The sequence below is a fragment of the Phocoena phocoena genome, chromosome 1 (assembly GCF_963924675.1).
Source record: "Phocoena phocoena chromosome 1, mPhoPho1.1, whole genome shotgun sequence".
In the NCBI taxonomy this organism is placed as follows: Eukaryota; Metazoa; Chordata; class Mammalia; order Artiodactyla; family Phocoenidae; genus Phocoena; species Phocoena phocoena.
In genome coordinates this window covers 21,041,327-21,063,631 of record NC_089219.1, presented here as the reverse complement: position 1 = coordinate 21,063,631, position 22,305 = coordinate 21,041,327, and the positions used below count along the sequence as shown (strand labels likewise).

General features: G+C 51.7%; 1 protein-coding gene across 1 annotated transcript; it reads left to right on the top strand.

Annotated features, from left to right (window-relative positions):
* Positions 1-8,620: 8,620 nt before the first annotated feature.
* On the top strand, positions 8,621-15,569 carry TENT5B (terminal nucleotidyltransferase 5B). Its single transcript, XM_065886841.1, has 2 exons — positions 8,621-9,056; positions 13,677-15,569. Exons 1-2 carry the CDS (start codon positions 8,793-8,795, stop codon positions 14,697-14,699), a joined length of 1,287 nt encoding a protein of 428 aa, XP_065742913.1. The 5' UTR covers positions 8,621-8,792; the 3' UTR covers positions 14,700-15,569.
* Positions 15,570-22,305: the final 6,736 nt, after the last annotated feature.

The following is a 22,305-nucleotide window of genomic DNA, read 5'->3' as shown; positions in this document are numbered from 1 at the left end:
CAACAAGAGAAGCCACCGCAATGAGAAGCCAGCGCACTGCCACGAAGAGTAGCCCCTGCTCACCGCACCTAGAGAAAGCTCGCACGCAGCAACAAAGACCCACCACAGCCAAAAGTAATAAATAAATATTTTTCAAAATTAAAAAAAAAAGAATTCAGCTTTTGATGTGCAAAGTTTGAGGAGACCATAAAGATACATGTAGAGGTGTTGTGTAAAATTAAATAAACGAGCCTGGAGTTCAGGAGAGAGCTCTGGGCTGGAACATATAAATCTGGGATTTGCAAGCACAGAGATGGCATTTAAAGCTTGAAACTGGATGAGATCACCAAGGGAGTGAGTGTAGACAGAAAAGAGAAGAGGGGCTTCCCTGGTGGCGCAGTGGTTGAGAGTCCGCCTGCCGATGCAGGGGACACGGGTTCATGCCCCGGTCCGGGAAGATCCCACATGCTGCAGAGCGGCTAGGCCTGTGAGCCATGGCCGCTGAGCCTGCGCGTCCGGAGCCTGTGCTCCGCAACGGGAGAGGCCACAACAGTCAGAGGCCTGCGTACCGCAAAAAAAAAAAAAAAAAAAAAAGAAAAAGCAAAGAGAAGAGGACCAGGGAGTGAGGCCTGGGCACTTCACTGTTCGGCAGTTGAGGGGATGAGGAGGAAACCACAAAACAGTAGTCAGTGAAATAGGAGAAAAATCAGGATAGTAAGATATCTTAAAAGCGAAGTGAAGAAAGTATTTCAAAGAGGAGGGAATGATCAGCTGTGTCACATGCAATTTACAGATCTAGGAAAATATGAGGATTAAGAATTGACAATTAGAATGGAAGAAAATTTTGCAAATTATATATCTGATAAGGGACTTGTATCTAGAATATATAAAGAACCCTCAGAACTCAACAATTTTTTTAAAGATAATTTTTTTAAGTATTTATTTATTTATTTGGTTGCACCGGGTCTTAGTTGTGGCCTTAGTTTCGGCACGTGAACTCAAGTTACGGCATGCATGTGGAATCTAGTTCCCTGACCAGGGATGGAATCTGGGCCCCCTGCACTGGGAGCACGGGGTCTTAACCACTGCACCACCAGGGAAGTCCCAACAATAACTTTTTTTTTTAATTTTTTAAAATTTATTTATTTTTTGCGATACGCAGGCCTCTCACTGTTGTGGCCTCTCCCATTGCGGAGCACAGGCTCCGGACGCGCAGGCTCAGCGGCCATGGCTCACGGGCCCAGCCGCTCCGCCGCATGTGGGATCTTCCCGGACCGGGGCACGAACCCGTGTCCCCCGCATCGTCAGGCGGACTCTCAACCACTGCACCACCAGGGAAGCCCCCAACAATAACTTTTTAAAATAATGCAATTTAGGGGACTTCCCTGGCGGTCCAGTGGTTGGGACTCTGCGCTTCCACTGCAGGGGGCCCGGGTTCCATCCCTGGTAGGGGAACTAAGATCCCACATGTTGCATGGCACAGTCAAAAAAAAAAAAAAGCAACTTAAAATGGGTACAGGATTTGAATAGACATTCCTCCAAAGGAGGTACAGATGGCCAATAAGCACATGAAAAGAAATTCAACATCATTAGCGATGAGAGACATCCAAATCAAAACCACAATGAGATACTACTTCTAAGATGGCTATAATCAAAAAGACATATGGGGCTTCCCTGGTGGCGCAGTGGTTGAGAGTCTGCCTGCCGATGCAGGGAACACGGGTTCGTGCCCCGGTCCGGGAAGATCCCACATGCCGCGGAGCGGCTGGGCCCGTGAGCCACGGCCGCTGAGCCTGCGCGTCCGGAGCCTGTGCTCCGCAACGGGAGAGGCCACGACAGATAAAGGCCCGCATACCACAAAAAAAAACAAACAAAAAAGACATATAATAACAAGTGTTGACAAGGATATAGAGAAATTGTAACCCTTATACACCACTGGTGAGAAATGTAAAATGGTGCAGCTGCTCTGGAAACCAGTCTGGCAGTTCCTCAAATGGGTAAACATAAAGTTACCTTATTACCTATGACCAGTAATTCCACTTCTAGATATTTACCCAAGAGAAATGAAAGCACATGTCCACATAAAAACTTGTATGTGTACAACACCAAGAGTGGACCCTCATGTAAACTTTGAGTGATGATGATGTGTGAATGTAAGTTCATCAGTTGTAACAAATGTACCACTCTGGTGGGATTTTGTTGATAATGGAGGAGACTATACATATGTGGGGGCAGAGTCTATACAGGAAATCTCTGTACCTTCCTCTCAATTTTGCTGTGAATTTAAAGCTGCTCTTTAAAAAGAAAAAAAAAGTAAAAAAAAAAACTTGTACATGAATATTCATAGCAGTATTCATAATAGCCAAAAGTAGAAACAACTCAAATGTTTATGAGTGGATAAATAAAATGTGGTATATCCATATATCCATGGCATATGATTTGTCAATAAAGAAAAAGTGAAATACTAATACATGCTATAACACAAGTGAACCTTGAAAACATTATGCTAAGTAAAAGAAACCAGTCACAAGAGACCACATATTGTATGATTCCATTTATATGAAATGCCCAGAATAGGGCAATCTATACAGAGGCAGAAAGTAGATTAGTGTTTGTCTGTGAGTTGAAGGGGTTGGGGGAAAATGTGGAGTGACTGCTAAAGGGCACAGGGTTTCTTTGGGGGGTGACGAAAATGTTCTAAAATTGATTATGGTGGTGGCTGAACAGCTCTGTCAGTATACCAAGCACCACTGAACTGTACACTTTATATGGGTGAAGTATACGTTAGCCATCATATACTTCACCCATATAATTCATTAGCTAAATTTTATCTCAATAAACCTATTTCCAAAAAAAAATGTGATGGGGAGTTCCCTGGCGGTTCAGTGGTTAAGACTGGGCACTTTCACTGCTGTGGCCCAGGTCCAATCCCTGGTAGAGGAACTAAGATCCCGCAAGCTGCACGGTGGGGCCAAAACCCCTTGAGGATTGGATTAGGCAACGTGAAGGTCACAGGTGACCTCGACTAAAAGCAGTCTTGGTCTAGTGGTGGGGACAAAAGCCTTATTAAAGTGTGTTCAAGCGAGAAGAGAACAAGCGAAGGCAGCAAATATGAACATTTTCAAAGAGTTCTGCTATACAGATGGTGCCCGACTTGCGGTGGTTCAACTTACAATGGCTCTACTTACAATTTTTCGACTTTACAATGGTGCACAGGCAGTACTCATTCAGTAGAAAACGTACTTTTTTGAATTTTAATCTTCTCCTGGGCTAGCGATATTGGGTCTGATACTCTCTCGTGATGCTGTGCAGTGGCCGCGAGCTGCAGCTCCCATTGAACCATATGACCACATCACATCAAGGGGAAACAGCCGACACATTTACACCCATTCTGCCTTTCACTTTCAATACAGTATTCAATAAATTAGATGAGATGATCAACATTTAATTATGAAATAGGCTTTGTATTAAGTGATTTTGCCCAACTTCAGGCTAATGTTAGTGTACTGAGCACGTTTAAGGTAGGCTAGGCTAAACCTAGTTAACAGTAGGTTACATGTATTAAATGCATTTTCAATTTAGGATATTTTCAGCTTACCATGGGTTTATCAGGATGTAACCCCACCCTAAGTCAAGGAAGATCTATATGGAGAAATGGGGTAGAGGGGATGCAGATGTGAGGTCAAGAGAGGTTTCTTGGTTTTGTTGTGGTTTTTTCTGAGATGCAAAAAAATTATGTCTCAACACTGATTGGAATGAACCAGTAGAGAGGGGGAAATGGCCCAAGTGAAGTCCTTGAGCAGGTGAGAGGCAGGAGATCTGGTGTATGAGTGGAAGGGAAGCACAGAGAGGAGCAAATGGGGTTCATCCAAGGTAGCAGGAGGGAGGGTAAAAATGAGGCACAGACCCAGGGATTGGGCAGAGGAGGTGTTGAGAGTCTGCAGAAATTCTCTTTTGATCACTTCTATCTTCTCAGTGAGGTAGGAAGCGAGGTCAAGAGCTGAGGGAGGGTTGGGGGAGGAGCTTTCAGGGATTGAGGAGAGAGGAGAAGGTAAGAAATTGTCTATAGGACCATGGGAGAGTGACAGGACTGGGTCATATCGTAGGATCTTGAGACAGTGCAAAGGGTCCCCTGGAGGAGGGTGGGTGTGACATTAAAGTGAGACCAGTCAGCAGGGCTGTGTGTCTTCCTCCAGCTTCTGCCAACTGTGTGGGTGCAAGTGCAGAGTTGGATTAAGGGTGTGGTTTTGCCAGGTGAGTGCAATTTAACAAGAAAGGAGCAAGGGGGTTGAGGGCGTATGCGAGGAAGTAATTATAATTATGGTCCACAGAATCTAAGCTGGTTAAGGAGGAAAGTCAGGACATGAGGGAGGCGAGGAACAGTAGGGGAAAAGGTGGGAAGATCAGTGAACTGAAGTTCTGGTAGATCCGGAACTGATGGAGTCAGGGTTCTAGAGGGAGTGAGCAGAAGAGACAGGAGGTGGTGTCAGGAGGATGGAATACTTGATATTGAAATTACTCAGGGTAGGGGCATAATTGTTGGTAATGACAAGGTCTAGGAAATCACCTTGGCCATGAGGGACTGAGGCTGGGTGGAGGACAAGAACCATGGGAGGAGGGAATGGGTGTTCTCCATAGGGGAGGAGTATCTGTGGGTAATTGAACAAACCAAGTCATCCTCAGGGGCAGGACCCTGGGTAGGGCACGGGCCTGGGATTCAGCCAGACCTGGATATGAAGCGCCACTCACCAACTCATGCTCAAATTAATTAGTTTCTCTGAGCCTCAGTTTTCTCTCGTGCAAAGTGAAAGATGACTCCTATGTCAAAAGATTATGTTCTGAAAATTGAATGAGAAACTGTGTGGAAACTGCCTGGTGTGGGTCTAGGAACAATGCACTCAGTAATGTGGGCTGATCCCAGGATGCTCCTGCCTTGGGTCCCAGAGCTGAGGGGCCAATGTAGGGACCAAGGCTCTCCTAGGACCTCTTCTCCCTTCCCACCACCTTAAATCATAGAAGGTGTGAATGGAAGAGCCTGACTCCTATTTCTCTCCCATTTTACAGAATAGGAAACTGAGGCCCAGATAGGGAAAGTGTGTCACGCTGAGTCAATTATTATACAGAGTAAGTTCCCTTTTAAAATCAGTTGGAGTCAGAATTAAGACGGGAAATTTGTACAGGGGGGAAAAGGCTCATATATAAAATTTGAAAGCCAGTTGGACTCTTCAGGATGTACTTCAGCTGTCATTATCCCCTCCATTCATTGGAACAATTAAAAGTTGGTCTTGGTGAAAATAAAAAACCCTATGAGTTTACCCCTGCTCTTGTCTTCTCTCTCCTCTTCCTACACCCCCAAGTCACACACACCCCCCGCAACACTAAAGTTCAGGTCCTGTGATTGGTCAAACATTGGACCAATTAGCTTTGGAAATAGAAGTGTCAACAGAAGGGTGATTCACAGTACATGAATTAACTAATTGCTCTTCCTAGCCCAGGCAGAAGGAAGGGGAGAGGAAAAGAGATCTCTAAGTTTCCTTCCTTAGAGAACTTAATTCAAGTGTATGGGGTGGGCACAGCACCAGCCCACACCACAAGGCGCTGCCCCTGTGTAGTTCCAGCCCTAGCCAGTCTCCTTGGGGTAAATCCCTTCTGCTTTCTGGACCCCAGTTTCCCCATCTACAAAGTGGGAAGAGAGTAAACAAAATGATTGCCAAAGGGCCTCTCAGCTAAAGCCTTCAGAGTTCGAGGAATATGTAGCTTGGCACCTTCTCTGCTGCTCTGGCTGTCCAGGGACAAGCATGGGGAGATAGGGCAGAAGTGGATCCAGCAGACACAATGGAAATGTCACCTCCTTAGGGAGGACTTCCGTGATTACACCATCTAATGATGTACATTGATCTCTCTAGTTCTCTTCCCCTCTCTTGCTATATATTTTTCACACTCACATACACCTGTGGCTGCTCTCTCTTCCATTTCCCTGTTTTTAAAAATTATTTACTTATTATTTATTAAGGCTGTGCCAGGTCTTAGTTGCAGCATGCGGGATCTTTAGTTGTGGCATGTGAACTCTTAGTTGTGGCATGAATGCAGGATCTAGCTCCCCGACCAGGGATCAAACCCAGGCCCCCTGCATTGGGAGGGCACAGTCTTACCCACTGGACCATCAGGGAAGTCCCTGTTTTATTTTGTTTTTAGCACTATTCAAAATGTCTTATTTATTTACTTACTTGACTATTGTCTTACTACACTTGAATGTCAGTTCGAGAAGGGCAGGGACCTTGCCTATCATATCCCAGGGCCTAGCCCAGCCTCTGGTACACAGTAGGTACTTAGTATATCTGTGTTGGTTGATGAATGAATACATGAATGGATGAATGGATCTTGTGGGTTCATTCATCCAGGGTTATGCCAAGCATGACTCTGTGATCTGTGCCAAGTCTTTTAAGAAGAGGAGGGAATTAGGGCTCTGGAGTCAGGAGACCTGGGTTCAAGTCTCACACTGCCAATTAGTAATTGTATGACCTTAGGCATGTCACTTGACCTCTCTAAACCTTAGGTTCTTCATCTGTAAGTTGAGGATAATGATGCCACTTCTTGAGATGTATTTTTAGGAATTAGAGATCACGTATATAAAGTATCTGGTGCATAGTAGGTTATCCAGTAGATGTTAGTTTCCTTTCTTTTCCTTCCTCTGCTGGGGCATGGAAGTGATAGGTCAAGGGTTTGGAGACTCTGGGTTTGGTTGAAGTATATTTCTTATCTATTTCTTATCTTTCAAGAGATGGTAAAACAAAATAGCAAGCAACTGCGCTGAGGACAGTGCAAGAGACTTGCCCGAAGTCACAAAGCCAAGCAGTGGAGCAAATAGCAGGTCCCCACCCTGGAGGCCAGAGGAAGTCCCTGACCCCAGATAAGATGGAGGGAGGGAGGGAGGGGACGAGGGCAGGATCTTGCTTGGGCTGGCCTCCAGACAGAGGAAGCAGCTGCTCTAGTCTGAGAGTCAGGCTCCTGGGATCTAGTCCTAGGTCTGTCTGAGACAACCTGGTGACCATGGAATGTAGTTTACCATTTCTAGGTTTTGGTTTCTCTGTCTGTACATTGGACACATTGCTCCTTGCCCAGCCTACCTTATGGAATGGGGGTGTTAAGAGAATGATATTTAATTAATTGCTAGAAGAATAATGTTTAATTTAAAAGAGAATATTGCAGAGATGAATCAGACTCAATTTCTAAAATTTTGCCACAAGCACATATATTTAAAATAAGAAAAAAAGATTAAAAGTAACAACAATAATAAGCCTCATCCCACTAGGCTCTGTAAAGTGCAAGAGAAAAACACGGAAACGTATTATTTCAATAAAACATATGAAAATGTTTTGCCAACTATAAATAATCAAGTCAAATTTTTAAAAAAAATTATTGAGCCCCTTCTCTGGAGCAGATGAGGAAACTGGCTTAGAGAGGTTTAGTGACTTGCCCAAGGTCACACAGGACCTGAGAAAGGTAAGAGGCTGGCAGGAAAGACTTCCACCAGCTACCCAGGAAGCTCCTGCCAGAAGACCAACACCCCAGTTCCAGCTTCCCTCCAACCTCCAGCCCCGTGAAGGCCCTAGGTCTCTCAAGTGTAGTGGAAAAAGCATGCGCCCACTGATTCTATAGCGCAGATTCAGCACCAGGGCCCCGTCTCACCTGCTGTGTGACCTTGAGAGAGTCAGGCCCCTTCTCTGAGCAGGTTTCCTCACCCCTAAACCAAAACATTAACGCTGGCCAGGCAGTGATGTACTCAAGAGAGTACATTTTAAAAGTATTATGCTTCCTTTGTGGCGCAGTGGTTAAGAATCCGCCTGCCAGTGCAGGGGACATGGGTTCGAGCCCTGGTCCGGAAAGATCCCACATGTCGCGGGGCAACTAAGCCCGTGCGCCACAACTACTGAGCCTGCGCTCTAGACCCCGCGAGTCACAACTACTGAAGCCACTGCAATGAGAAGCCCGCGCACCGCAACGAAGACCTACACAGCCAAAAATAAATAAATTAAATAAATAAAAAAAATTTTTAAAGACCCTATTTCCAAATAAAGTCACATTTAAAAAAAAGTATCTTCCACGGTATACAAGTTTGTTACCTTTTCTCAACTCTGGAAGATTGACGGAGAGCAGGAGGAGCACTGTGTGGAGTTGAACAAGTGGCACAATCTCTCTGGCCTTCTGAAAATAGCGTACGACCAGCACCAGGCCGGGTGATTTCGAAATTCCTTCCAGCGGGGGTGGGGGTGGGGTGGGGGGGATCTTAGTGGTCCGCTTGAAGACTCCGCTTCAAACTCCACAGGTCACTTCCCTCACGTCTGCCCCTGGAGGGCGCAGTCCCTTTAAATCCAGGCGCTGCCTTCCGCCCGGGCCAATCACGGAGAAGAGAAGTTCTTTAAGGACCAAAGGAGGGAATTCTGCCGGAGAAGGAGGGCGGGACAGGGGCGTGCCTTCCAGCCAATCGGAATCTTCCTGGCGACCAGGGGCTCAAGTACAAAGCTCTGCTGATCAATGGTAGGAGCGTCGAGAGGCGGGGCGGTTCCCGCTGTGTGACAGCAGCCGGCACCAATCGGCGTGTCGCCCGCGGCCTATAAGAGTCGGCTGGGCCCCAGGCCACAAGCTTTAGAGTCTGTTGGTCCTTGCCGTCGGAGGTGTACCCTGGGTTTACCTCGCTGTCGCTGCCGTCCGGCCCCGCGCCCTCCGCGTTGGCCCCGGCCCAGCCGCTCTCCCTGCCCTCTTCCCCTTAACAGCCCTCCGGTTTCTGCCGTCGGGGCCCCGGGGCCGGGCCAATGATGCCTTCGGAAAGCGGAGCGGAGAGCCCAGACCGAGCGGCTGCACAGGTGGAGACCGCTGCGGCCTCGGCGATGGCTACGGCCGCCCCGGCAGGCGGCGGCCCCGACCCGGAGGCTGCATCGGCCTCCCTCGGACGGCACCTGAGTGGGCTGAGTTGGCCGCAGGTGAAGCGGCTGGATGCGCTCCTGAGCGAACCGATTCCCATTCATGGGCGCGGCAACTTCCCCACGCTGAGCGTGCAGCCCCGGCAGATCGTGCAGGTGAGAGGCGCTGGGCGGGGATATGGGGCTGAGGCTCTCGTGGCTGGGAGGCTCCCGGAGTCTGTTCGATTTGCTGGAAAGCTAAGAAAACAAGGCTCAGAGAAGGACAGGGGCTGTAACAAAATCGCACGACATTGATGGTAGTCCATACCCTCCTCCCCCTGCACCTCATACTCTCTCCCCACTTGACTTTCCCGTCCCCCGCCCCTTAAGGAGCCCCAATTCCGCTCGGACCATTCACCTAGGCCCTGGCTGGGAGAGAGGTGGGAAATAGGGAGGGACCTGGCCGTGAAGGAAGAACAACCCCGCCTGCAGGGACAACAGATGCCAGGCAACCCTGGGTGGGTAGGTGTACATGCTTGAGTCCAAAATAGCTCTTTTCATCTCTAAATCGTCATCCCCGGGTCTCACTCTCTACCTCTTCCCTCTCTCAAGGTTCTAGGAGCAGACTCTGTCCTGTGTTCCCACAGCGCATGGCTCAAGAGCCGCCTCGCTAGGTGGGAAAGCTAAGAAATTCCAGCAAGGACTCCCTCTCAAGTAGGGTTGTGGCAGGAGGAAATTAAGCGCCAGTCCAGCTCTGATGCCTGCATGCTGGAGGGCAACATCAGGTGTCCAATTTAGGTGTTTCTCTCCCTCCCCAAGATTGGAAATGAGGGCCGAGTCTCTGGCCCCAAGCCCCACCTCTCTCCTGAGGAGCAGAAGAGAATTCTCTCCTCTTCCACAGACTCCCTCTTCCCTTTACCTGACTCTCAACAACCCTAAAATTGCTCTTTCACCTGTTAGCCCAGGCACTGTCATGCCCTGAAATACCAGAAGATGGTCATTATTGTATGCATTTTATAGCTGGGGAAGCTGAGGCCCCAAGAGGGGCAGCGAGTTGCCTAAGATTACCTAGAGGGGAACATCAAACCCAGAGAATCTTGGGTCTTCCCAGGAGTCGGTTACTTCAGGTTCAAGGTTTTCCCACCTCTTCCCCAGTTCCCAAGACTCAACTTCTAGGTGTTAGCAGATAGAAGGAGCCAGAAAATCTAGCCACAATTCCTGCATATTCCTGCCAGCAGATGAACTTTCTTTCTGGGGAAGTGAACCATACAAGCCAGGTGAAGCAGGCCACCACCCTACTCCTTCTGCCTTAGCTTCCACAGAGGCGGAGTGGTGCTTGCTGGGGGATTACCTCGCCCTCCCTCCCAAGGAATGGGAGGGGGTGGGGACAGATTCCCCAGGGCTGACTCATCGGTGGTGCTCACTGAGGCATTTCTTGGCTGCCCCACTGTCATGGGGTATTAGGAAACCAGTTGAGGCTTTTCTCCCCTTGACAGGTCATGGGGTAATTAGGAAACCAGTTGAGACTCTTCTCCCCTTGACAGTCAGGTCAACCTTGGGGCCCCAAATGCTGTAACTCTAGGACTATTGTCCCAGGCATGAGCCCAGTGTGGCAATTCACCTCTGCACCATGCACTGCCCTGGAGGGGAAGTCCCTGCCCCTATCAGTATGGTCCAAACTGCCTTTACTGGTGTCTGCTCTGTGCCAGGCCCTGTTCAGGACACTAGGGGCATAGATGTGACTGGGACCCAGCCTCCCTGCCTTCCAGCCAGGTGGGGGAGACTGCCAGTCAATAGGAGCTGACTCTACAATGTGATAATAGTACAATGTACTACTGTCCTAGACTAGGGTCAGAAATATCACAAAACAGGGAGCAGCCGGCTGTGGTGGGGAGGGGGAAGTGGCGACTTCAGAGTTGGACTGGCAGGTTGGACATCTGGCTTCAGGGCCTGGACAGTTGTCAATTCCCTTTGCTGGGCCCAGTGTCCCTATTTGTTCAATGAGGATGGGTTGAACTGCTCTCCAACGCCCCTTCTGCTTCCAGACTCCAAAGGAAACAGGTGCCTTCACCTGGTGTGAAGAAAGTCCATCTCCTGGCAGGAACCCGCGGCTGGCAGCTTCACAAACTATTGGGATATGTGTGTGTGTGTGTGTGTGTGTGTGTGTGTGTGTGTGTGTGTGTGTGTGTGTGTGGCGGGGGGGTGGAGGTACTGGTTGTGTGTGTGTGTGTGTGTGTGTGTGTGTGGCGGGTGGTGGAGGTACTGATTGTGTGTGTGTGTGTGTGTGTGTGTGTGGTGGGGGTGCTGGTTGTTGATTTTGGGCTTCTCACTAGTGCTGAGTTGTCTGATGGTTCAAGAATTGGAACCTTTCTCCCTCTCTACCCCCACAAGATTTTCCAACAGCAGTGATCTGGGCAGTTAGAGATGCTATTCTTGCTTGTCCCTGGGCTAGAGGGACCCACTCTCCTGTAGGAGGACCCCTGCTCCTGGACTGGTTTTAATTAAGTTTAGCCACTTATTGGCTGTGTGACCCTAAACAAGTCCTTTGCCCTCTCTGGGTCCAGAGGATTGAATCAGACTCTGATCTCTCCAGCTGCAGCTAGAGAGTGGATCTGGATTCAAGTTTTGTAAGCCTGCTGGCTGATAGCACCTATGGTCTCCCTGCAGGTCTCAGCAACAGCCTGGGAGCAGAGTGGTTTGGGGGAGGGCCTTGGTACAGAAGAAAGGAAGGTGCAGCCACTGCCCCCTCCATGGCTGGAAAGTCTGATTCAGGAGGCTCCAAGCTGCCCTGCAGTCCTTGGGTGTGGTAGTATCTATCTGGGGACTGCCTGCCAAGCTGGCTGTAGTCACACCTGGGAAAAAGACAACAGCCGCTGGCTGGCTGGCTGACACGGCCGGCCCCACGGCCTGACACAGGCGATTTAACAAGGGTACTCCTACCTACTCACCAGGCCAGATGCCATGCCCTAGGGTGGGCATCAGCCTGGGGGCAGGAGCTGGCACTGAGTAAGGCCCAGTCAGCTCTAATGGGACTTGGAGAGGGGGCTGGTCTACTCTGCAGGTCTGCCAGTGTCCTTAGGACAAAGTCTTTGGCCCAGTTCTCCCCTTGGCCTACATGGGCACAGCTGCCAGCTGCCAGAGTGTGGGTTAGAAGTCCCACAGGCTGGACTGCAACAACTGGCCCCTTACTTCCAGCCTCCCCCATCTGCCTGGCCAGGCTTCCCCAACCCCCACCCTCCTGCTCCCTAGCTACTCTGGCCCTGGGCTTCAGTGATTGGAGGGTTGCCCTCACTTTGAAATTTTGAAAAGGAGAGAGGATTAGAACCCTACTTTCTGGCCTCTGCTCCTTCCAAACCCTGGGTTGGTAATGTGGTAGAAAGAAGATAGACTTTGGAGTCAGCCATACCTGGATCACCTCTGGGTGACCTTGGGCAGGTAACTTCACTCCTCAGTTTCCCCATCTATAACTTGGAGATTTTAAAGATCTATTCCCCATAGATTCTGGTAAGAAGGTCCAATGCCTGGCACCCAATAGGTGTCGAGCCAATATTCCTCTTCCCCTGCCCCAGCTGCCTGGCCCCGCAGGTCCCTGATGGCCAGATGTTTCCACCGCCATAGCCATGATAATACCTTTCCCTAGTCAGGGTCCTCCTCCTGGAAGCTTTCTGGAGGGAGCCGCCCGCCTCAGATTGCCCCACTGCAGCTTGCCTCCTCAGCACTTACGTGCATTCTTTGTAGTAATTCCCTGGGAGGCCTGAAGAGCAGCCGGGTCTGGAGCTGACTTGGCAGCAAGGCGGGGTTGCAGAATCGCTCAGGGTAAGAATGCTGCCTGGTCACTTTCGGTGTGTGAAGTACTCTGGGATGCTGAGAACACTGAATGTCCGGGTCCAGGGATTTTGACCCATCCCCTCACCCAAGAGCAGAAAGAGTTTGGGTTTCAACGTCCAGCCCTGCCATTTCTGAACGGCTTCCTCTCTGAGCCTTAAGTGTTTTACCACTATAAGCCTCAGTTTCCTCATCTGTAAAATTAGTCTAATATTTACCTCACTGTGTCCTTGTAAAGATAGATGAATGTGTCATAGTCAAAAGAGCACGCATGGACTTGAGAATCCACCTGTCCTGGGTTCTAGTCTCAGCCCGACTACTCTCTGACTTTGGACATGACCCCTCTGTGCCTCAGGTTCTCCATCTGTAAATTGGAGTAATAATACTCAAACAGGATTATTGTGAGCATTAATGTAGTAATGCACGTGAACAGCCAGTTACATTCCCAGCACATTTGAGCAGTTTGCATCATGTCTGGCACAAAACGAAGTGTTTTGTTTTAGAGAGGTGGAATTGCATACTGGTTAAGACATGAACTCTGAGTTTAATTCCCAGCTCTGCATTCACCAGCTGTGTGACTTTGGGCAAGTTACTTGGCCCCTCTGTGCTTCCATTTCCCCATCTGTAGAGTGGGAGTAATAATACCCACCTCATAGAGGCACTGGAAGATTTACATGAGTTTATATCCAAATGTATAAAGGACCTAATGTATAAAGGATCAGGACCTGGCATTTAGTAAATTCTGTGCACGGCTGTGTTATCATTATTGCTGAGTCATTCCTCCAAATGGGCCACTCTCTAGATTAGGAAATAGAGGCTTAGGCTTAGAGAATTAAATGATTTTCCAAAGGCACAACAGCTGATAAGTGGTCAACAGTGGTTGATGTCGCTGTGATTATTACGTGGAAGCCCACAGCGGACCCCAGGGGCCCAGGTCGCTGATACCTCGCCCTCCTGCCACCCCCTCTGCAGGTTGTCCGCAGCAGCCTGGAGGAGCAGGGACTGCGCGTGCACGGTGTGCGGCTGCACGGCTCGGCCGCCAGCCACGTGCTGCACCCCGAGAGTGGCCTGGGCTACAAGGACCTGGACCTGGTGTTCCGCGTGGACCTGCGCAGCGAGGCGTCTTTCCAGCTGACCAAAGAGGTGGTGCTGGCCTGCCTGCTGGACTTCCTGCCGGCCGGCGTGAGCCGGGCCAAGATCACACCCCTGACACTCAAGGAGGCTTATGTGCAGAAGCTGGTGAAAGTGTGCACAGACACGGACCGCTGGAGCCTCATCTCGTTGTCCAACAAGAGCGGTAAGAACGTGGAGCTCAAGTTCGTGGATTCGGTCAGGCGCCAATTCGAGTTTAGCATAGACTCCTTCCAGATCCTCCTGGACTCCCTGCTGCTCTTCAGCCAATGCTCCTCCACGCCCATGTCCGAGGCCTTCCACCCCACGGTGACAGGCGAGAGCCTGTACGGGGACTTCGCAGAGGCCCTGGACCACCTGCGGCACCGCGTCATTGCCACACGCAGTCCCGAAGAGATCCGAGGGGGCGGCCTCCTCAAGTACTGCCACTTGCTGGTGCGGGGCTTACGGCCGCGGCCCAGCACCGACGTGAGCGCCCTGCAGCGCTACATGTGCTCCCGCTTCTTCATCGACTTCCCGGACCTGGCTGAGCAGCAGCGCATGCTGGAGCGCTACCTCGAGGCCCACTTCAGCGGGGCCGACTCGGCGCGCCGCTACGCCTGCCTGGTGACGCTGCACCGGGTGGTCAACGAGAGCACAGTGTGCCTCATGAGCCACGAGCGCCGCCAGACACTGGCCCTCATCGCCACGCTGGCGCTCCAGGCGCTGGCCGAGCAGGGCCCGGCGGCCGTGGCCTCCCTGGCCTGGCGCTCCCCAGTCCCTGACGGGGTCGTGCCCACCACTGTCAATTACTATGTGACCCCCGTGCAGCCTCTGCTGTCCCGGGCCCACGCCTCCTATCCCACCTGGCTGCCTTGTAACTGACTCAGACCCTGGCCAGAAAGGACTAGGCCTCTGCATATGGAGTGGGGCCTCCAGAAGTGCATGGAGAACATGACCAGAGACAGGCAGCCTGTGCCAGGTAGCCCAGCACTGCTGCAGGGTTGGGCCTTAAACTGAACAGACCAGACTCCTCCCCCGAGTGAAGCCCCTGTGGGCTGAAGGCCAAGCTTAGATTCTTGGTAAATGGACCTTTTGGTTATTTGCACTACACTTTTGGACCAGCATGATTGTGGGGTGCAGGGGAAATTCGTCTTGGGGGTCAATTGCCTTCAGGAGACAAAGAATGTTTGGGATGGTAGCTTCAATGCCTGTCATCTCAGGTTGATTTCTGTGGCCTAGAAGGGGTCTTTTTTGGGTAGGGCCAGCCCACAGTGGAACCAGCAGCCTCCGAGGGCCTGCAGCCCACACAGTGGCTAAAATATGGTATGTTATGGGAACTACTCACTTTGGGTTGGGCTGGGCCACTAACTAGGAGGAGGGAAACTGAGGCATGAGGCAGATAGGTTTGGAAAGGGATAGGTTTAGCTTAGTCCCCTAACACCCCTACCCCAAGCTGTCGGTTGAGGTGTGAGGTGGACAGGAACTAAGCAGCCTGGGGTGGGACACAGCCCATGCCCCTGCCGGGGTACAGCTCCCTTCCCCCATGTCCTGAGGAGCCCTCCTGCCTGGGAGCTTGTTCTCCAGAGGGTGCTGGGTCCAAAGTAGCCACAGTCAAGTGCTCCCACCCCACTGGCCTGGTTACAGGGTCCTTACATGGGGGAGGAGAGCCACACCCCACTCCCTTCCCATCCCTCTGTATTTGCTACTGTTTAGCACTCTTAACACCTGCCAATAAAGATTGTCTACACTGAACCTAGTACCATGCTTTCTCCTGGGAGAAGGACCTTCCACAGTCTGTGGGATCTGTGGCCGCTTCCCCCAGCCTGAGTCTGGCTTGTATTATAGGAGGGGATATTTGGCGGGAGGAGACATTTGGAGGGCAGGGTCTGAGTCCTGGGCTGTAGCTGGGGAATGCTCCTCCTTCCCCCAGCACCAGCCCAGCTTGGCAACTGTCCTAGGAGCCCCTGTCCACACAGGTGTGACTTGCCCCTGGACATCACCTCAGCAAGTCTCTTGCTAAAGAGCAAATATTTCAATGTTTCCTACCTGGAGTCCTAATGACCCTGGACCTGGCCTCACACTCCAGTGCTCAGGGCTGCTTGACCCCAGCCCTGCTCACCCTTCCCTAACCCTTCCCAGGAAGCAGGTGGAGAACAAGCAGGGTGAGTCTGGACTGGAGACCCACCCCCTAGTGGTGGCAGCTGGGACTGGAGGGCTTCTAGGACCCTCAGAGCCAGAGCCGAGGCTTGGCCTCCTTGCTGGGAAAGGCTCCCTCAACCCTCCAGCTTCCTCTCTCACCCCCTACTGCTGATGGACATACTCTGGCTTGCCCTAAGCAGGTCCCCTGGAGGGGCAGGGACTCTCCTTTCCAAACGCATCTGGGGCCTGTCTGGGAGTGAGTGCCAGCTACCAGCCATAAGCTCTCAAGCAGGCTGATGCCTCAGGGCATCAGCCACTCACAGGCCTGGATGCTGCCCACTGTTTACCCAGCCTCTTTGATCCAAGGGTTGCAAAGTCCTTAACATATTCAGCCTCATTAGTGTCCTCTGAAGTGCTGGCTTTGATGGTTCCAGCCAGGGTGGAAAAAACAAGGCCGCAGAGGAGGCCCCTGGTCAACTGGGTGAGTCCAGCCATCTCACCTGCTCACTGGGTCCCTGCTGGGCTCAGAATGGCTGGAAGGATGAGTGGAAAGGCTTTCTTTGCTTGGTGACTGAAAGCAGCCTCCCACCCCACGCTGGCCGTGCCTACCCAACTAGGGTCCTGGGATGGGGGGACTAAATTGGTCCCAGCTCCTGCTTTGGGCATGAGGGGAATGCTCCCAATGTAAGCACACAGGCTTAGCTTGTTGGGGTGGGGAGTGGGGTTCACCTGGACATGCTCGTTTCAGAGGGGAGAGAGCCAGAAAGCCACGGCACATGCATGTGTGCACTGGATTCAGCCCACGTGTGCCAGCCACCCCTCTAGGGGTGGGAACACATCAGCAAACAAAGGACCAAGATCCCTACCCTTGTGAGGCTTACATTCTAATGGGGTAGAAAGAAAATAAACTAAATTATATAGTCTTAGAAGGTCAGCAATGGCTAAAAATATACATAGCAAGGGAAGGGATTGGAAGTGCTGGGTCTGCAATTTTAAAAAGGGTGAACCTCCTTTAAAGGGTGACATTTGATTGGACAAAGACTTAAAGACAGTGTGAAGCAAGCCATGCGGATGTCTGGGGAAAGAGCATTCTGGGCGGAGGGGACTTGGCAATGTACAGGTGCTCCCGGCAGGTGTGTCTGGGGAAGGGCACACGCGCCTGATGGTGTCCTGCTGACCTCGTGCAGGCGCGTGCGTTCCCCGTGAGGCTTGGGAGACAGGATTTTCCCACTAACAACTATCACTTTGCTAAGTTCTCCCCAACCACACCCTCTCAGTGCACCCTCCCAACACCTCCAGGAGAGAAGAGCAAGAATTTCCATTTTACAGACAAGGAAACATGCCAGAGAGGTCAGAGAGGCTTGTCTGCCCCCAGGGCCACTGCTGTTAACCCCTGCACCGTCCTACACTCTGATTTCACGTGGATGAGCGTGACAGTATGTCTCCTGTACATACATGTGACAGAAAAAGAGTTTGCATTACTGTTTGCCAAGTTTGTACATTTTCTTAATGCAACTGTGACACCGGCCATGGCTTGTGGTGACTATGTCAGGGGCCCATGTGGCAGCAGGTGTGCCCGGGGTTGTGTTTGGGAGAGGTGTAGTGTTTCCGGGTGTGAAAAAAACACTGACTCAGTGGTTGGCATTGTTCTCTCATGGACAGTTCCTGCAGCCATCTAAGATGCCAGGACAGGAAGGAATCAAGAACTGGGAATCAGAGCCAGAGAGGGGAAGGCTGAGGGAGTAAATACCCATGCCCCATCCCCAACCCCACAGTGCTCTCCAAGCAACAGTCCGCTCTCCTGCTGTGACCCATGGTGGGTGCGGGGAGCTCCAGAGGGGGAAAAAAGCCTTGCAGTGAACGTTAGGGAATGGAAGATAATGCCCTCAGACAGTTGCATATGTCAGCCCTTCCAGTCCCACCCTCCGCCCTTCTTCAGGCTCTGTGACCTTGGGAGGCTGACCTCTACGGACTGTGCACCAATGGCCCCCTTGTTCCCTACCTCTCTGTTGGGTTCAGCCAGTGAGAGTCCCCAGCAGGAGATACTGGAGGGAGGAGGAGAATAAGGTGTTTATTCCCCCTGCTCCCTTCCCATCAGGTCACCGTGGTTGCCTACATCTCTCAACCAGAGACCACTGCTCCCGTCAGGGGCCCTCTCCACACAGCTGCACTCTCCGGGTCCATGTGCCCTCCCCTCCCCTCCCCTCCCCTCTCCTCTCTTACCCCTTCAGGCCCAGGAGTTGTAATGGCTTCTCCCTGTTGCTAGCCCTGGAGAGCTGCATATACCTTGTTAGTTTCTTAAGCCCAGCCCCCATCTTTGGAAATCGTCCCTTTTTAAGTCTCTGCCCAGTTTGAGGGTGCTGTGTCTCCTGCTGCGAGCCTGAGTGACAGACAGGTCCATCCATTCACCAGCACGGTCACACACAATCCTCCACGGATCCCCATGCTGCCATGTTATCGCAAACGCGCTCGCATCCCTTTGTGTGTAGTTTCCTCAACACATCCTTATTTGGGGAAGACTCCATAAAGAGGGTCAACTTTGAGCCAGGTCAAGGGAGAAGCCAGCCTACAAATCAGTAAGCAGGCCCAGATTGCCAAACGAAACTAAACAGAAGCTGCTCACGGAACTGCCAGCTTAAAGAGCCGTGACAGACACACAAAGAGGAAAGGCGGCAACGCCACTCACAGAGTAAACCTCAAAACCACGCGTGCTTGTCTCACGTCACTGAGATTTATTCTTCCTGGATGTATACATCAAGGAACTGACCCTATATGCGTTCATTTTGCGGAACTCTACAAGTTCTGGGTTCTGTGTGAGTCAGTGTGGCCCCCTTCCTTCTACCATCAGGATATTTGAATAAATGTGCTCCCTTTTTTCATTTAAAACTTAGAATTATGTTGCCAACGCCTCTTCCTGAGAAACAGGTGTGTCCCCCGGGAGCCAGCAGCCCATTACCTTTCTGAGGGGCCGCAGGCACGTACCCACCTGGAGAGGGCGAGGACGGTGAATGAGGGGTACTGAGGGATTGCTCAGAGCAATGTTTCCCCTCAAACAGGCCTCCTGGTGCTGTTAGACTGAGAAGCAACAGCATCTACCAAAATGGGGACCCCAGCTGCACTGTGACTTGTTACAGAACGATGACGTTTCTAAAAGAGATCCTTTTCACTTCCACATTGGAAAGCTTTGCTGTACTCTTAAACAATCTGACTGCGTCTCAAGGACTTGTCGTAACGTCTTCAGTTGTACAGTGTAAGCCAAAGTCAAATGCAGCATATATAGAGAAGTTCATAGTATGGGCAACTTCCCCAGAATCCAGCCCCTTGCCACTGTGAAGTGAAGGGCTCCTGTGAAGTGAGGAGGGTGCCATGCTTGTGTAGGGTCAATGAGAGGAGTCTTCCTGAAGGAGGTGCCCAGGGAAGGCGCAGAATCCAGGAGTCAGATCGAGTCGAGGCTCTGAGGAGCTGGGAGGAGCTGGAAAGAATAATTTCAAGAGCTTTAACTGTCTCTCTCCCATAGCCACCCAGCCCCACCCAAACCCTTTGACATCTACTTCCTTTAGAGGGGCCATTGTGGACAGAAGGTGCAGGGGCAATATTTTGGAATCAGGTTCCACTCGCTCCTACCCTGGAAGGGGTGGGGGCTCCTGGGGTGAGCTCCCTTGGGCCTCTGTCCTTGGCTGGGATCCCCACTGGTCTGAGCAGCTGGAATGGAATGTTCCTGGGATAAAAAGCCTGCCCCCTCCTCCACCTCTTCCCTTATGGAGCTCCTCAGGGACTGTCATGGGGGGGAGAAGGGGGACTGTTCCAGGGATGCCTGATATGGCGTTGCTCTGGAGAAGCAAAGGCCCACACTGCCTGAGGGCTCTGTCCTGGCAGCTTCTCCTAGGCTAGGTAGGTTGGCTCCACCGAACATTTACAGACCTCCTCTATGTGCTAGGCACTTAGTGTGACCTCTCATTTAATACTCAGAAATAATCTCCTCCCTAACTCCCCATAAAACACACACACACACACACACACACACACACACACACACACACACACGAAACTGGCTCAGAGAAGGGAAGTCATTTGCCCAAGGTCTCCCAGCTGAGAAGCTCCAGGTCAGGACTAAATCCCAGGTCTGTCTAGTTCTAAGACGGGACACTTTCTGCCCCACCATGGAGCCTGTCACCCTCTTCCTCTGCCATCCCAGGCTCTTTGCTCTCCTTGGCACCAAACACGCCAGCCCACGTATGCAGGGAGAGGAGGCAGCCTCCAAGGCAAGCCCAGGCCCTGAGCGTCCTTGGCCTGCCCTTGCCTGAAGCCAGGTGTGCTGACTCAGCCTGACTTACCCCCAAAGCCCAGACACCCGAGCAGGGGAGCCAGCCTCTGGGGGTGTGCCCAGACCTTGGAGGGGTGGCAGAAGATGCCACCTTCTGCCACCCCTCCAATGTCTGATCACATCCCTCCCCAGAACCAAGGACCAGGTTTCACTGTACCCAGACTCAAAGGGTGAGAGTTCAGAAACCCTCATTAGCCTGATAAATGAAAAGCCACATAGCCTAATGTTTAAGGTGTCCCCCACTCAGAGGTTCTATGTCCTTGGGCAAGCCACCTGCCCCCCCGACCCTCAGTTTCCTCACCTGTGGAAATGGGGCTCACTCCTACTTTGCAGAGTAGCTGGGAGGACTGCAAGAGACAACGGTGTAAAGTGCTTACCACAATGCCTGACACAGAGGCGGTGGTTAATGTATTATGCCATAACCAAGGAGTCCCTTCGCCCATCACTCCTAGCCAGCGTGCGGTCAAGGTCGAATGTGGGAAGAAATAGGCTGGGGATCTCCCAGCTTTCCCAAATACCTCCTCCCGTGCCGGCTGTAAAGCATGGGAGGAGGTAAAGGCTCTGCTTCTCCTTCAGCTTGGAGAAGACTGGGACCCTGGGTTTTTCTCCAGGGACCTGGCTGTTAGGGGAAGGGAGCCTCCTAGAGACTGCCCACTGCAGACCTGGAGCACTTTAGCTGTGAATTGTCGCTTCAGCCTAATCTCTAGGAAGTCACCTTGATTCCCAGGTGGCGGCGGGGGCGGCGGCAGGATGGGGTGTTCTGATCAATTATCAGCGTAACAAATCTGGGAGGAGTGAAACTACTCTGGGCTTTTACTCAGACGGTGACGGCCAACAGGGGCAACCTCTCTCTCCAAGAAAGTCTTTCCTGATGGTCCTTCCCTCTGAGGTCAGAGGCCCGCCCCTTCTCTAAGTGACCACCAGCACCCACACATTCTGCCAGACCTTTAAAGCTCAAAGCCTGAGAAGCCTGGGCAACAAGGGAAGAGGCTGGCTGGAGGCGGGGACACTGTGGGTTCCCAGCCTGCTCCAGGCCTTGCCCGCACGCCCGGAGAAGCAGCCCACACTGCCCTCTGGTGGCGCCGCCTAGAGGCGCCTCACTTGTCAGGGACCAGCCAAGAGAGCGAAAGGGCTCATCCAGGGGAGGGGCAGGGCCTGACTAAAACCCTGAACTGGTCTTCCAGCCCCTCACTTCCCTCAGCTGACATTCCAGATTCACTGGTGGCAATCAATGTCCTCACGGCACAGATCCCCCAGGATCCCCTGTACTCAGTCCAGTCCCCAGGGCTAGAATGCTGGGCCATCTAGAAAGTGTTCAGGAAGCCATGCAGGGTGGGGATGCAGTATATAACCAGGGGCTATAGTTACTTGTGAAGGCCTAAAAACAGCCCTCCAACATCGCCAGGGCAGGCTGCCTAGAAGAAGGCTGAGAGACACAAGTCCTTGAAAACAGAGACCCTCTGATTCAGGGCTGCTTCTTGAGCCCCTGGACTGAGCAAAGATCAATGTTTGTTGATTGAGGAGAATATGAAGCCTTCTAGAGGGGCCCTGGGTGGGCCAGACAGTGGTGGGAAGGTGACTTTTATTAATTGGCTGAGGAGTAGTGGACAGAGCACTGAACCAAGAGCTGGGGTTCAAGTCACTGAACACTGTGTGCCCTGGCCGAGGCCCTTAGTGAGAAGCGTGGGACATCTGGAAGTGGAGGGAGGGGACAGAGCTGCCTGTGACACTAGGACCAATCTCCATTTCCTACATATACCACTTTCTCCAGCAAGAGCCATCTCTAATTCCCTACCCGCCCCGCCCCCCCACACCAAAATCAGGACAAAGCTGATTACCAATAAATCCCAGAGAAAGGCAAAATTGTGGTGACACAGAGCACTTTACACCATTAGCTAAAAGCTTCTCTGGACCAAGTGTCCCTCTCCCATGCAACCCAGAAAACAATCAGTCCTGGCTGCAGCCCAGCACTGAAGCCTAAGCTCCTCACTGTGTCACCTCCAGGGAGCCCTTGTCCTTTCTGGG

Bases quoted from the DNA above. Each gene is read 5' to 3' on its own strand.
- TENT5B (XM_065886841.1), top strand. From the start codon at position 8,793: ATGATGCCTTCGGAAAGCGGAGCGGAGAGCCCAGACCGAGCGGCTGCA. The intron at 9,057-13,676 runs GTGAGAGGCGCT...CCCCCTCTGCAG, and splicing joins AGCCCCGGCAGATCGTGCAG to GTTGTCCGCAGCAGCCTGGA.